Raw genomic sequence first — 16,426 nt, 5'->3', positions numbered from 1 at the left:
CAGGAGTGTTTGTTTGTTTCCGGAAGTGTTTATTTGTTTCAGTAGTGTTTGTTTTCATTTTGCAGTGTATAGCTTGTTTCAGGAGTGCTTGTTTGGTTTCAGAAGTGTTTATTTGTTTCAGAAGTGTTTGTTTTCATTTTGTTTTGTTTAGCTTGTTTCAGGAGTGTTTGGATTCAGAAGTGTTTATTTGTTTCAGAAGTGTTTGTTTTCATTTTGTGATGTTTAGCTTGTTTCAGGAGTGTTTGTTTGCATTCAGAAGTGTTTATTTATTTCAGGAGTGTTTGTTTGGTTTCTGACATTTATTTTGTTTTCTCTTTGTTTCAAGAGTGTTTTTCAGTGTTTAACTTGATTCTGGAGTGTTTGTTTTCAGAAATGTTTATTTTGTTGCAGACACCTCTGAAAACACTCTTTAGTGATGACTGGAAATATGAAAAAAATGACAAAATGAATTAAACAAAAATAATTAATTAAACAAAAATAGTTTTGTTTGGGTCTGCCATGTTTTTTTCACTCTATGAAGAATGTACTGATTCAGTGTTTAGTCTAATAGTGTTTTATAACATGCTAAAGCCTCTTCAGGGCATCAGGGGCAGATGATGTCATGTAGTGACCCAGATTCTAATATAACTAACTGGATGGAAAATTTAAAACAGAAGAGTGACCTTTTAATGCCTTGTGAGGTTCCTTCAGTGTTTTTAATGCTTAAATGTTTATTTTTGGTCTTTTAAACAGAGTTCTGCGATTGATTTCTCAGTGCATCTTCAAAAAGTTGTTTACACATGGATGCTTTGGAAAGACAGTGACATTAGCAACTGGAGACATCCGTTTTGCTGGGAAACCGGATTGCAAATCATGTGTGAGTGATTGAATTATGGTAAACTACAGAGAGACTGCAAGTATACTCGTAAACAGAATCGTTACACTCGTTTTTAGTGGAATATGGGCAAGGACAGAGCGATGACATGAGTTCCCATGGTGTTCAATGCCAGTTTGGTGCATTGCTATGCTTTTTACCAGAAGAAATGGGCGGTCAACCAGAATGTTCGGATAAAAGTTGACCACAGATGTTTTGCTGGGTAAAGTAGTTAAGGAGCCTGATGGGCATCTAAAAGTTGATTATATGACTAGAAGACTAGATGAGAGAATGGGAAAAAAGAGAAGATATAAAGGGAGAGGAAAGGAAAAAGAGGACGTAGAGGGAGACAAAAAGAGATGAGAGTACACTGTTTATGGAGGGAGATAAAAGAAGAGATGCCATAGAGGAAGAGAAAAGGAGAAAGGATATATAGAGAGGGGATAGAGAAAAAGAAAAAAGTGGATCAAAGGAGAAGAGAGGATATAGAGGGAGAGGGAAGAAGAGAGAAAAAAAGGAAATAGGAGGAAATGAAATAGGATGGGAGGAAAAGAAGAGACAAATAGAGGAAAGGAGAGAGTGAAGGAAAGTGAGCGTAACAACCGCTGAGTCAGCCAGTCTGGGGTCAATTCCTTAACTTCTCGTGTGTTAGTGAAGAGCAACACTTAAAGAAAGCGAGAGCTTTAAATCTGGGCAGCTCTTTAAAGCAGATTGTATGTGTCCAGACCACAAACTTGGCTATGAGAGAGAGCTGGAGACCATATAGGAGAAATATATACATAGTTTATATATATATACTCCTGTTGTTGTGATGTGTTAATGAATGTGTGCATTGTTTGCTTGGCCTAGGGGCTTATTTATGTATCTGTTAATTACTTGCATAGCTGTTTATTTGTTATCGTACATAGAAGAAAATTGGAGAACGGCGATTCCAGCGATCTTCAAAATGCAAAACAGGGAAGGCTGAATGTGCAACGAGCCTCCTGTCGCTTTTTGTTTCTTCCAGTCTGTTTCTTTTCCCAGCGGTGTTGTGGCTTAGTGGTTTGTGACCAGATGTGCCCTCGAACTGAGCGCTTAACCTCTGGTTCCTCTGTTTCACCCTTTAGTTGAAATGTACTGTAAATCACCTTCTGCACGTGAAGAACAATGTACAGTAAATATCTCTTAAAAGGGTAGTTTAACCAAAAAATCTTTCCCTTTATGTTGTTGCAATCTCGTATGACATAATAAAAAGATAATTTAATGAGCATCCGGTTGGATGGATTCAATACAATAGCAGAGAATTATGTAATTATTTATAAGTCTAAAAAACAAAATGTGCACCTGCTAATAGTTTCTGAAATACTTTGATCGCTTTTGAAAAATATTCCACTAAATATTTATTTATTTAAGCAAATTTACAGTAAAAAGTGCTGGCCACCATGACACCTCGGGTCATCTTCTCATTATGTTGTAATCAACTCTGTGCTTTGGACCTTGCATAAACATCATATTTTTTAAAAATGATCAGTGAACCACATACAGTACACTCAGTATAGCTGATGAAGTGACTTATTAATCGCAAAAGTAAGTCATAATCTACTCCCATTGTATTTGATCCACCTAACCTGATGTTCTTTAGATGATCTCCTTGCGAAAAAATATGACAGATTTTTTATATGCAGGTGCAGTGGTGCCACACACTGAAAAGTGAAGCCAAAACATTTCGATCACCGCCTTATGACTGGCTGGAGTATAGGTCATAAACCCCGCCCTCTCCGTGTAACCAATTGGAACATGAGCCAAATTTAAAAATCAAATTAAACTTTAAATACATTTTCCCAACGATGGTATCTGTTACTAAAGTTATTTCTTATACTGTTAATGCACTATTTCCAATAAGTTTAGTTTAAGTTATTTATTATATACTATTAAGATGGCGTGTGATGACTGAATTTGAGTGTCATACGGGAAAATGGGCGGAGCCTTGATACCGCAGCTCCACCTCATGATCACTACTGTGACAACAGTAGCTGCGTTTCCATTTTCCTTTAAATTCTGCAAATTGACATTGCGAATTGAAAATACGGCCAATGGAAACACATACATTTCGCGAAAATCCATATATCGCCAAAAAGTTTCTACGCTTGCATGAGGTGGTTTTTCAGGCAAAACTGCAATTGAATTATTTATTCGCATTTTCAGGTCATCTGAAGTAAGTCACATAATTATTATTTGAAGATGATGTGGTGTGTACTTAAACCTCCCAATACGTGTCTGCTCCCACGGATAAGAGGTTTTCCTTGCCAATAATGTTTGGATAACACTCCTACATCTCTTTTGATTTAAAATAATGTATTATTACCTCCAAGAAACACCTCTACATTGCCATTTTATACATTTCTTTTAAATATAAGGGGCATCCTTTGGCATTAACGTGTCCTTCGGTTAAAATTAATGCCTATTGTGGTGGATGCGATATTAGTAAACCTACCAACATCAGTCGACGTGATGTCTGGAATGACTTCTTGTGAGAGGAAAAGCTTTCAGTCGCATTTCATCGATTAATGGAAACGCCATCATTTCACAATGCATTTTGGTCGACATTTAGAAAATAATGCAAACATTTTGCCAAATATGCAATGAAAACGCAGCTTGATGTCATTGCCGCAAGATGTCACTGGCCATTTTTGAGATATTTTGGCCTAATTTTGGACAAAATATCCATTGGAGAATGGAAGTCAATGGAGACGTGTCATCCATCTTTTTTTACAGTCTATGGTCACGCCACAAGAGGCACCAAACAAAAAATCATCAAAAATAAAGCTATCAAAAAATGTCCGACTTTTCCGCCATTTTACAGTGCCCATCAGTATTTCCACTGTTTGCAATGCATGCAAAGCTGCAGAGTTCATGAACTGCTGACACACAGATCCCAGATCATGAATCGCTCATATATCATAATGCTATGTATTAGCGTGGCAGTAACAAAGCCAAACCGATCAGCCAAGAGGATCACACACATACGCTCAAGCCTACTTGGAAAAACAAGCCCTTTAACTAAACAGTGAAACTGGCTTCTCCTCCCATGCTGGCACGTTCTGTTTAATTCAACTCTGTTGAGATCTGGCGTGACTTACTGCGCTGTTATTCAAACAACACTGGCGTTTAAAAAGTCATTCTGGCAATTCATCCTCTCCGGCGTTTACCAGAAGAAGGGTTGAGATTAGATGTCTTTTGTTAAAGTAAATCATGGTAAAACTGCTGTTATAATGGCCTCTGATACTGTAGCACCATCCATTTCTTCTGGGACTTCCCAAAGTAAATTCATCTTACTTTGTGCAGTAAAAACATCACTTCTTCTCTGTCATTGGCTTTGGCAGTCTGTCAATTGCCACCTGATTTAAATCAGACTTTGGTTTACTGCGAGTGTATCCAAAAGGTTTTTGAGGTTGTTTGGGCATTCACGTTATATATCTAAGCATTATTACTATCCTATCTGTTTGTCTGTATAATAGACAATTTGTTCTGTCTAATTTTTTACTCCTTGCCTTCATTTGCTCCTAATAAAAATATTTGAGCATGTGTTTCCTGTAAAACTGTTCTGCTCTGCAACAGTGTGTACACAAATGAACTGAATATTTACAAGAGAAAGTAAAAGCCTGCAGATGATTTTAAAGGCTAAACATTTAACCCATAATGCATTGCTGCAAGGGAACGAGAAAGTTAGGATGCCTCCGGAGTGAATTCTTATATCAATATCACCGGCATCATTCACCGACACCACACAATGCAACTCAATACTCCCACAGAGCAAGAAAGAGAGAGACTTACACAAACATGGTAATATAGATCTGGAAAAGATGATTGAGGGAAAAGTCTGTCTTTAAAAGTGCAAATCTCTTCGTTAATGAGAGTTTGTGTGAGAGATGGAACCGTAACTGGATTGTGGTTAAAATGGGCCTGTGAAACTCAAGTCAAACACCCAACACCAACCACAAGATCAATTTGAGGGTTACTGTGGCATACATTAAAGCATTCCAGTGCAGTTTTTCAAGTTTTATTGGTAACATTCACAACCATACACCTAATAAAATGCTTAGTACGACTTTTCACCGCAATTTACCATAAGCAATTGTATAGATTATGAACTAATAAAAATATTAGACTGGATTTTTTACAGACAGGATCACATATACAAAATGTGCATATGACCATGAAATGGTGCATAATGGCAAATGTAAAGTGGTAGCAACAATCTGACAGGCAGTATGTCCATTGTGCAAGGTTGTGGTCTTGTAATGGCCCTCTTCCAATCAGATTTGTAGCACAGATATAATACATTTTGGGGCAGTTTCCTGGACAGGGTTTAGATTAATCCAGGACTGGGCCTTAGTTACAGTATATTAGGACATTTAAGTAGTTTTTACAAACACACCCTACCAAAAAACAACAACACTGGTGTGCATTTTCACTCTAAAAAAACAAACGGTGCTATATAGAACCAAAACTGTTGATTTGAATCGTAACCATAGAAGAACCGTTTTTAGTGCCATATAGCACCGGTGAAGCACCTGTGTAGAACCATATAGGGGCCATATAGAACCACTATAGCACCACATTTGGTTCTACATAGCACTATATGGTTCTACACAGGTGCTTCACCGGTGCTATATGGCACTAAAAACGGTTCTTCTATGATTACGAGCAAAGAACCACTTTTGGTGCTATATAGCACCGTTTGTTTTTAGAGTGTTGAGAGAAAACAATGCCACTGATATATGTCAAGATATCACCATGCAAAATGTTTAAACGGGACATTTCACGAAAATTTTTAAGATGTAAAAAATCTTTGGTGACCCAGAGTACATGTGTGAAGTTATAACTCATAATATCCCACAGATAATTGATTATAACATGTTAACATTGCCATTTTGTAGGTGCAAACAAAAATCTACCGTTTTTCATTGTGTACTTAAATGCAAATGAGCTGATGAAATGCAAACACTGATCACCATAATGGTGGTTTATTCAAATTGAAACTCAATTGTGCTGCCAATTATTTTCTCTCTCTCTCTTTCTCTCTGCACTAAATGGCAGTGCCATGGTTGGATAGTGCAGATTTAGGGGCGGTATTATTATAAATAGATCCCCTTCTGACATCACAAAGGGAGCCAAATTTCAATGACCTAATTTTTCACGTGCATGCAGAGAATGGTTTATCAAAACTAAGTTACTGGGTTGATCTTTTTCACATTTTCTAGGTTTATAGAAGCACTGGGGACCCAATAATAGCACTTAAACATGGAAAAAGTCAGATTTTCATGATATATCCCCTTTAAATGAAGGCTCAATAAAGGCTCATCCTAGATGTAGCTTTCTGACCCCCATGTAATCACACCCGAAATGTTTCGAACACACATGCCATTTCACAGATATTACAAGGACGGACAGGTGCACACACACACGCAGGCCACACATGGTTTGTTCAAACCTCAGCTTTCAACAGTAGGTAAGCACGTAACAGTTGACCAATGCAATGTGTCGTGTTTTGTGTCACAGATTTGGGTGTCGTGCACATGTTCTGCACACACATGCTGATTCACAGGCATTAACATCTTTATTCAAGGTCTTCCTTCGTTTCGGTCTCTAGATATTGCAGCACTGTGCTGTTTTATGACACATGGATAACTTATTATAGGTCATGACTTATTGTTTTAGCTCCGGATCAGAAGAAAATGGCCATGAAATGATTCCTTTTTATTTATAATATTACTTGCACTGCGTAAGAAAGGCTACATAATGGAAACATGCAAGGAACTTGTAATAACAAATAAAGATGGGAAGTTGAGGGGGAAGAATACAGGGCTAATGGGTTCAATCTGATGTCTGAGGGCTAAAGGCATTTTCTTTAACCATCTGATGGTCTGTCGTGTCTTTGTGAGAAGCTTCCTGGGGTTTATTGCATTTTTATTAACTTATAATATTAGCCAAGCCTCAGAGGAAAAAAATCCCAGAATTCAGAATTTACAGAATGGAAAGTTACTTGATTCCAGACATAGTGAAGCTTCAGCCGGATATAGAGGAATTTCTTTTAACCTCGTTTGACCTTTTAGCATTTAATAAACTGAGTTCCTGGAGATCTGACAACACAGAGACCATGAGTCAGATTATCAGGGGATCACAAAAAACTATTTTTTACAGAATTGTGTGCAATACGACCACAGCTAAGATGCGGAAAAGTTAATTTCAGTGGGAACCGTTGTGTATACGAGATCTTTTAGTCAAAAATGCGCTGCTGGGTTTATTTACGGGAAAACTGCGTATCTCGGGGTGTTTATCAGAAAAAGGAGGGGAAATATTTACAATAGAGGGTAAATCAATAAACTACACAGAATACAACAGAATAAAAACACAAATATTTTCCCAGCACTCCCACATATTTGGCCGATACACATAATGCTTCATTCCCACCAGGCTCCAAGACTTTTACGAAAGACTAAAACGAAAGACGGCGATTCAGAAAAGCTTTTTGTTTAACATTAATTAAAGCTGATGTTGAACACATGTTAGTGTTTAATAAAGTGTTTCATCACTCTTAAAGGATTACTCCACTTTCATAAAAAATTCTGATCATTTACTCACCCCCATGTCATCCAAAATGTTTATGTCTTTCTTTGTTTAGTTGAGAAGAAATTAAGTTTTTCAAGAAAAACATTCCAGCATAGTGGACTTTCGTGGACCTCAAAAGTTTACAGTTTCAACGCAGCTTCAAAGGGGTCTAAATGATCCCAATTGAAGCATAAGGGTCTTATCTAGTAAAACCATCATCATTTTCGGCCAGAGAAAAAAGTACTTGTTTTGCACTAGCCATGTGATGCCAAGCGAGACCTTACGTGTTACATAATCATGTTGAAAGGTCACACATTATACTACAGTAACCATGGTTTACTTCTGAAAACCATGGTTGTCTAAAGGTTTTTGTGGTTACCATGGTTTTACTACAGGAACCATGGTTTTTTGGTTTAAACAGTAGTAAAACCATGGTTAATTTTCGTAAGGGAACATCTTAAAGGACAAGTTCAGTATTTTACACTTAAAGCCCTGTTTTCAGATTGTTTATGATGAAATAGAACGGTTTTGACTGAAATTTGGACATATGCGGCTGCCCCGAGAATTTTCGGGTGTTTGTGTTTCACCTCCCACCTCTATAATGGGTGTATAGGTGTACTGGAACAATCCTTCCTAAAATGCATAAACTTTCGTTTACAAAGACGTGAAACTCACCGAGTGGTCAGGGGGGTTCACTGATATGCTCACACAAAAATCGCTGCAAAAGATGCTTTCCAACAGGTGTTTTAGCATTCATTGTTAACCCTAAGAGCCCTAAGGTCATTTTTACAATGTATTGTCCGTCTGGTTTTATTTTCTTAAAAAGCTTGTAAAACATCAACCCTGCAGTGCACAGACAATCTACAAACATCTTTTTTTCAGGACAAGTTGGACTGTCCGAATATGTGTGTTGTATTGATGTCACATGCATGTAAAATAAGTTATGGGACCATAAAGACAAATAAAAAAATAAAACAAAAATTGAATCAATTATATATTTATTGTAATCACACACAAAATAATAAAAGCTAAGCATTTTTCCTCTGTAAAACAGTTGTCTCATGTCTTTGGAGTCCTTGAGCACAGAAATGAACATTATACAGATCAAAAATTATTTACATTTTTACAAAAAAAGTCCAGGCTTTTTCATGACATTTATTATTATCAAGCCACATGCGTGATGACGCGCACATGCGTGATGATGCACACAAACAGAAAGCATCAGTGGACATTGTAGCATTTAGCTAGCGGTAAACCCGATAGAAAAATCGATAAATTATGGACATCAAGTGGATACATCTAGGATGTAAGCGTTTGGATGCATTGCTGAACAACTCCGAAAAGAGGGACAAGTTTCAGGCTGGATAAAAAACCTTCTGTAAAAGCTAGAAAGACACCAAATATATCCCCGTGATGGCTAACTCCTCAGCTATTATAACACAGTCTCACACCCATGGCGTCAATATTTGACGACACTTGACCATGCGTCAATATGTTGACGCGGAGGGTATACCTTTCGCGTCATTTTTTGACGAACTGGGGACTTCAATACTATTACGTCCGTTGCATTCTCTTTTCCTATTTTCAAACCATTTTTGCGTCGGTTAAGGGTTAGATTACGCAAAATTAAACAGTGTACGCGAAATTAAACAGTTGTCACCTGGCGTTGGGGTTAGAGTTAGGTACGCGAAATTAAACAGTTGTCACCTGGCGTTGGGGTTAGAGTTAGGTTTGGGTAGGGATGTCATTATGTAAATCTAACCCTAAACCGACGCGAAAATGGTAAGAAAATAGGAAAAGAGAATGCAACGGACTGAATAGTATTGGTGTGAATACCAAACTTGTCCTTTAACGGCCCTCTTTTTCCACACTTGTAAACAATGGACAACACATAGTGCTACCCATTAAAAGTAAATGAGAAGCGTTAACGCTGACGCCCCGTGTGAATTGAGCATAATGGCCTTCACGATAATGGGGGTGGGCTGACATTGTGATACTACAGCTTTCTACAAAGCTTATTGCGATGTGTATGACTTCACCGTATGACTTAAAAAGTTATGTTTGAGAGAATTAACTTCTCTCTTGCAGTTCTTATACAGCTCTGGAATAGGAAATTAGTAGGAAAATAGTTGCTTGATGGCCTTACGTACCACTTATCAAGCGACCAGACCATAACAATAACTGATATATAATGGGTCATTATACAGTCACTTTTACAGTCACCTGATTTTCCTGTGTATATGCTCTGTATTCATTGTCTTGCGTGGATGTGCCTTGTTATTCATTCAGGTTGTAAAGAATGACGTCTTAAATCCTTTGTGTCTTCTGTCCTCCATCCCATCTGAACTCCTGGAGAGTAAACGTATAATGCAGGAGATAAGGATTTATTCATGCTAAATAAAATTGTCATTATTAAAGGTGAGTGATGGAGAGGGCAGAAGCAAGGGGTAATCGCTTAGATCGGTGTGGCTCAGTCGGGTCAACTCTGACTAATGGATTGATGACGTCTGTCTGAGCTTTTAGTGAGATGAAACGCCATTGATTAAATATGTGTGTGAGAGAGAGACAGTGGTGAATGAAGTCTAGATATAAAAGGAAATGTAGATTGAAAGAAATCCTGTATAACAACAATAGTCATTAATGAGATGCACTAAATCTGGGCGGTATAGCGGTATATTCCGTTACCGTGAAATAAAATGTCAGAATGTCTATTCTGTGTATTCTGCGTAATGTAAATAAGTGGGCGTGTCCAACTCAGCACACCCACTGAGTTGTTCAATTTGTGTGAATGCTGCGAATTGAGCGTCTGGCGCGGTACGCGCAAACGGTGCTTTTTGTGCATATTGCGTTTCATGCAAATTTGCGTCTGACGCCCGAGTTTAAAATTTTTAGCTTTGGCGGATTTTTGTGCCGCATTAACCAATCAGGAACCTGCTTGCTGCTGTGGCGGCAGCCCCGCCTGGAATCACTCATTCAACATGGAGGAATGCTTGATATTCTGTGAGCAGTCACCTGTAGCTATACAACACCAGTTCTTATTTCTAGAGACAAGAATAAAAAGGACCTCGCTTGGAAGAGTGTCAGTGGGGACATCGGGCAACCTGGTAAGTTGTAAATACACATTTCACTTTTGAGTCACGTGACATTGGCGTCATTACTGCCATTTTTTAAAACTATTTTCCCCCTATAGTAAGGTGACCAAATACAAACAGGTAACTCTCTCGATGAATGCACAATCAACATCAGTCATCTTGCAAACAGACAACCGCATAGCACTTGCCCCTCCCACAAGAAGCGGATTTTGTCTCTGACGCATGTCAAATGCTTGCTTTTTCCACGCGTCTGCATTCAAAATGTTAAAGCGGCAAACTCGACGCGGTAGACACGATTTTGACGCCTCAAACGCAGCTGATGTGAACTCACGGTAATGGGCCGTACTCACCCAACATGCGAATTCTACAATTTGCGCAAGTAGATTACATACAAAGTCAATGCGAATTAACGCAAACTCGTGTGATGCGAATTGTGTGGCGCGATTGCGCAAAAACGAGCTGTTCACCTCAAACTGAAAATATTAACTCAAGCGAAAAATTTGCATGACACAAAGTTAAATCCCATGAGAAATCTAAAGCGAGGAATGCGATGCCTTGCAATTGGTGTGTAAGCAGCATTGGAAAGTAAAGAGCGACAAGACCACCTTAAAACTCTATTTATAATCTCCATATCTAAAGATCTTATATACAGGTATTTTCCATGTCTGGTTTGTGCATATATTCATACTTATTTGTTCTACACGCCTAATTTGTCTAATCTCCCGATTATCTTGACGCTTCAACAGATTATTTTTCCAATTTTGCCTTCGTGTGACTATGTTAAGAGTGTCCGAACCTGATCGGAAGAACGTTGAAGCCTCTCCGATCGCGAATCGTAAATATTAAACATGTTTAATATTCACGATCAGAAATCCTGATGTGTGGGGGATCCCCCAAAGACAAACGCGTGCACACTCTTGAGATTATCACAGAAATGAAACAATATCCAATCAGAAAGCGAGATGATGGAAAACGAAAGCAGTCATGGCGCAGCACAAAGTGAAGTTGATGTGGACAGCAGAGATGGACCATGTTCCAGCCATCTCCACGACGTCACCGAAACCGTTTTCTTCCCCTTAAATTTTCTGTGAAAATAATTCCAAACACTATTATTGAAATTTATCCTGCATATTGTCCGCCATGCTTATTCTGAAGTCTCGCGAGATTTTGTGAGATTTCCTGTGTTCACAGTCGAGTTGAAAATCTCTTTGTGTGTGGTGTGCTGTCTTTGACACATCATGGCACACTACACACTATAGGAGCAAAATGGTTAAATCTAGGATTTTTTATCTTCATGTTTGAAAATCTTATAAGATTTTGGTGTGTACCAAGCATTATCTTCTGTTAACTTTTTCTTGAAATGGATACACACACATTTATAGATAGCTGTCCAAATGAGATCATGCTACATTCATATCTTTTTAAAAGTAAATTGTAACCCCTTTACCAAATCTTTTAGCATTATTAGAATAAAACAACTATTTATGTTTATGAATATTTTTTTCCTATTGAAGACAACCTTGGGTGAGCTATTGTCATATTTAGGCTTGTTCTATACTTGTCAGTTTCTGTTGTATTTATGTCAAACTAATGATGTTTAATATACCCTAAATCTGTAACGTAAACCATTTAGCATTTGTAACATTTTTATTTACATTATGTAGCATGTCTATAAAGCAGTTTTTCTCATGGGGACCATTGACTGGTCAGTATGTAATTCCCTGTTGCATGTTCCTTGTGATGACATTGAATAAATCATACGCACGCACACACACAAACACAGTTCTCTCACTGTGTGTCTAAAGTGGTAAATGATTTGTTGCTTTAATGGAATGATGAGAGGCAGATTGCATTAGAGATTCATTTATCACAGACAAACACACTTACGTTATGCTTTCCATCTTTGTAAACATCATCACCTCCCTCCATCTCTTTCTTTTGCTCTTACATTAAGGAAGTATTGCTTTGACATGAAAAATAATCAACTGAAGGTTTTATCTTTACTATAACTATATATTTGTTTTGATGAAGCATTTGCAATCTCTCTCTCTCTCTCTCTCTCTCTCTCTCTCTCTCTCTCTCTCAGGTGGATAAGGTATGTGGTCACTCTTCAAACACATCTTCCATCGTGCTCAGGAGGTTTCCTTCATCTTCAGTCACAGCTCCACCTCCACCTGCCAACAGTTCACAAGAGGTTCCAGGAGCTGATAAGATTGGCATGTTGGCACATCTTCAAAGGTTAGACTGACACCAAGACTTTTCTTAATGTTGATACTCAAGGTCTGTATTTGTTCCCTATTGTAGTTATTACTGAGACTTAGCATCATTAGAAGGTGGGAACTTCATTATAAATCTGTAAACCAGTAACAGGTCTAGGGATGGACCAATATTCAAATTTATTGTCATGTACAAGTAATGAATAAGGTGGTCAATATTTACATTTTACTGATAGCTGAAATTATATTTTGAGCATTAAGCACAGTAGAGTCTTTTTTGTGATATATATATATATATATATATATATATATATATATATATATATATATATATATATATTTTAATTTTATACAGTTAAAGGGATCAATCATGTCAAAATGAAAATGTGCTCTAAGTTTACTTACCCTCAGGCCATCTAAGGCTTTGTTTATCTGACAACAATGTAGTAAAACAGAAAAAAAATATTTGCGGTCATAAAAAGTTTCGCATACACACAACAATGCTATCAAAATGATCCATGTTTACACGGACCCGCAAAGAGGACTGTGTTAAAGGATTAGTCCATTTTCTTAAAAAAAAATCCAGATAATTTATTCACCACCATGTCATCCAAAATGTTGATGTCTTTCTTTGTTCAGTCGAGAAGAAATTATGTTTTTTGAGGAAAACATTCCAGGATTTTTCTAATTTTAATGAACTTTAATGGACCCCAATACTTAACAGTTTTAATGCAGTTTTTTGAGGAAAACATTCCAGGATTTTTCTAATTTTAATGAACTTTAATGGACCCCAATACTTAACAGTTTTAATGCAGATAAAAAATCCAGATAATTTATTCACCACCATGTCATCCAAAATGTTGATGTCTTTCTTTGTTCAGTCGAGAAGAAATTATGTTTTTTGAGGAAAACATTCCAGGATTTTTCTAATTTTAATGAACTTTAATGGACCCCAACACTTAACAGCCCTAATGCAGTCCAAAATTGCAGTTTCAACGCAGTTTCAAAGGACTCCAAACTAACCCAAACAAGGCATAAAGGTCTTATCTAGCGAACAATTGTCATTTTTGGCAAGAAAAATAACAAATATGCACTTTTAACCCACAACTTCTCTCACAACTTAATTGCGTAATGACGTCAAGAGGTCACGGATGACGTATCGAAACTACGCACCAGTGTTTACAAGTGTGGAGAAAGAGGACCATTCAGAAGTTGTTGTATGTCAATGATACTAATTAATGTCTTTGTGTCAGTTTATTGTTTAAAATGGTCCGCAAATGTGCATTTCATATGTAACACGTGACCTTTCCACGTCATTACGCAATTACGTGAGGTCGCGCTGGCTCGTCACACAGGCAGAGGAAGAAGAGAAGTTGTGGTTTAAAAGTGCATTTTTATTTTTTTTGCCAAAAATGACAATAATTTCGCGAGATAAGACCCTTATGCCTCATTTGAGATCGTTTAGAGTCCTTTGAAACTGCAATTTAAACTGCATTAAAACTGTTAAGTATTGGGGTCCATTAAAGTCAATAAAAATGCTGAAATGTTTTCCTCCAAAAACATAAATTCTTCTCGACTGAACAAAGAAAGACATCAAGATTTTGGATGACATGGTGGTGAGTAAACTATCTGGATTTTTTTAATAAGAAAATGGACTAATCCTTTAAGTATGCCAGACCAGTAGATGGCGATGTCACCTTGTAAAGTAACACTATATGCCTGGGCACATGCGTATCATGCAGTTTTGTTTAAGGGTGGACGATGACGTACGTTTATTACCCTGGAGTATAAAGTGCAAGCATTTTCGAAACTTTATTGGAGAAGCCTTAATAAACTCATTATCTTGACCAGCACAAACACAATCCTTTAGGCCGCCACTGTTGTCTTTGTTATACTCACGCATGCCTGAGTATAACACATGTGCATGACGTCACCGATTCGTGTAGTTTATACAAAAGACCCTGATCCAAGTGTGCAGTAGGTATACGGTACTGATATCATCAGTAAGTGTCAGGTTGGCACAGACAGTGCTGGATTTGGCATTGAGAAACACAGAGAGATAAATGCATTAGAGGTTATTTCCTCTATCTGTGGAGGACGAGAAAGCAAACACTCATCACAGTATCAAATCGATGACATCATCTCTGCACCAACGGCCTTGGATGTCTTATAAATACATTGACCGCAAGACAGACCAACAAAAGCTCACACAAATGTATGCATTGTGAATTTAAATGCAAAACGATTGCCATGAAGTGGCTAAAGTGTTTCATCTTTATTAAGAGATTAGAGGTCAGAACACAAAGGTGCAATAAAGTGTTTTGACTATAATTGAATGTTACATAGACTGTTTGCCTAAATTGAAGCTCCATCTACATTCATGAAAGAGGTCAACAGCATGATTTGAAATCTGCCTGTTAAGTTGTGATGTAAAAGATACCGTTTCTGGGTCCAAGCCTCCACTGATTTCAAGACAATCTAAAGAGTCATTTATGATCTCTGTTTATTCATATATGGGTGATTCTCACGAAAACTTGGTTTTATAAATGTCAAGCATGAAAATGTAAAAATTGCTTAAATTTACTTTTTTTTCCCACCAGACATTGAAAAACAAAGTCTGGAGTAAATGGGAACATTAATTTAAAAACTTTTACTTATCATTTAACACTTTTTTGTAACTGTAATTAAAAAAATTAGTCCTAAAAAATCTCATTACCGCAACAGTCAGAAAACATCAACACTGACGTATTTTCAAAATGACATGACAAACCTGAAAGAACATAATTTGGAGATTCTGCACATGCATTTAAAATCAAAGTATTATGCTTCTATTAATTAAATGAACATTTAATAAGCATTTGTTGCGGTAATGATAATCGAAATGTCGTGTAAGCATTCTGACAAGACAATATTTCAAATTAACTGTAAAAAAATTATCTTACCTGGTAGCCATCTTGAAGTAACTGGTCCATGTGATTGGTCACTTAAAATCAAACTTTATTAAAATTCTGTATGTGTGCTTAAACTGTTCTCAAAAAGTGTTGCGGAGGATGAGAACACCAGGCATGGACACATCATTTTCCTAATTTTTCTTCATTATTATTATACATGAATATTCAGTAAATATTTTTTCTGTCATCTAAAGTAGTCTAGCAAAACATCCATTTATTTTTTTTCTTAATATTTTTGTGTTAATTTGATTAAATTACAACATAACGCATGTTCAAACACAGCCGGACACATTGCGGTAATGAGAATTTCAGCAGAAAATGAGATAAAATTTACAATTATAAATTCTTATGTTGAAATCACACATTGTGCAAGGTAGAACACAGTATTGTGTTAATTCTGATGCTTTTTAGTGTTACTATATTACACATTTTAAAGCTAAAATCTTTAGTGCCGTGTTGTTTCAATGGTTTCGTGAGAATCACCCATATGACACATTTAGATTTCGCTTTTATAAACTCACAGTGTACACTACAATCTCCAGGCATCCCAGACACTAACATTTTAATGATCCATGAGTGGTCCACACAAAAAATGGGGCCTATTGACTATTCAAAGTACAGTAGGAAAAAATGGACTATGGTCATGAAAATGGGGACCATTTTGGGGCGAACTTCTTCTTTAAAGATTAATTGCTGTATTGTCATTTGGGACTTCAGAATAGG

The 16,426-nt window shown here is 37.1% G+C and overlaps 1 protein-coding gene across 3 annotated transcripts in view; it reads left to right on the top strand.

Moving 5' to 3' along the window:
- LOC141349056 (glypican-5-like) overlaps window positions 1-16,426 on the top strand; it is a 189,522-nt gene that overhangs the window by 50,706 nt on the left and 122,390 nt on the right. For all 3 annotated transcript variants that reach the window (XM_073857318.1, XM_073857307.1, XM_073857313.1), the window contains exon 4: window positions 12,623-12,774. In XM_073857318.1, the coding sequence (XP_073713419.1) occupies window positions 12,623-12,774 (152 nt within the window). The remainder of the gene's footprint in view (window positions 1-12,622; window positions 12,775-16,426) is intronic.

The sequence above is a fragment of the Misgurnus anguillicaudatus genome, chromosome 2 (assembly GCF_027580225.2).
Source record: "Misgurnus anguillicaudatus chromosome 2, ASM2758022v2, whole genome shotgun sequence".
NCBI lineage: Eukaryota > Metazoa > Chordata > Actinopteri > Cypriniformes > Cobitidae > Misgurnus > Misgurnus anguillicaudatus.
The sequence above is the reverse complement of the archived record's forward strand: the minus strand, read 5'-3'. Positions and strand labels throughout refer to the sequence as shown.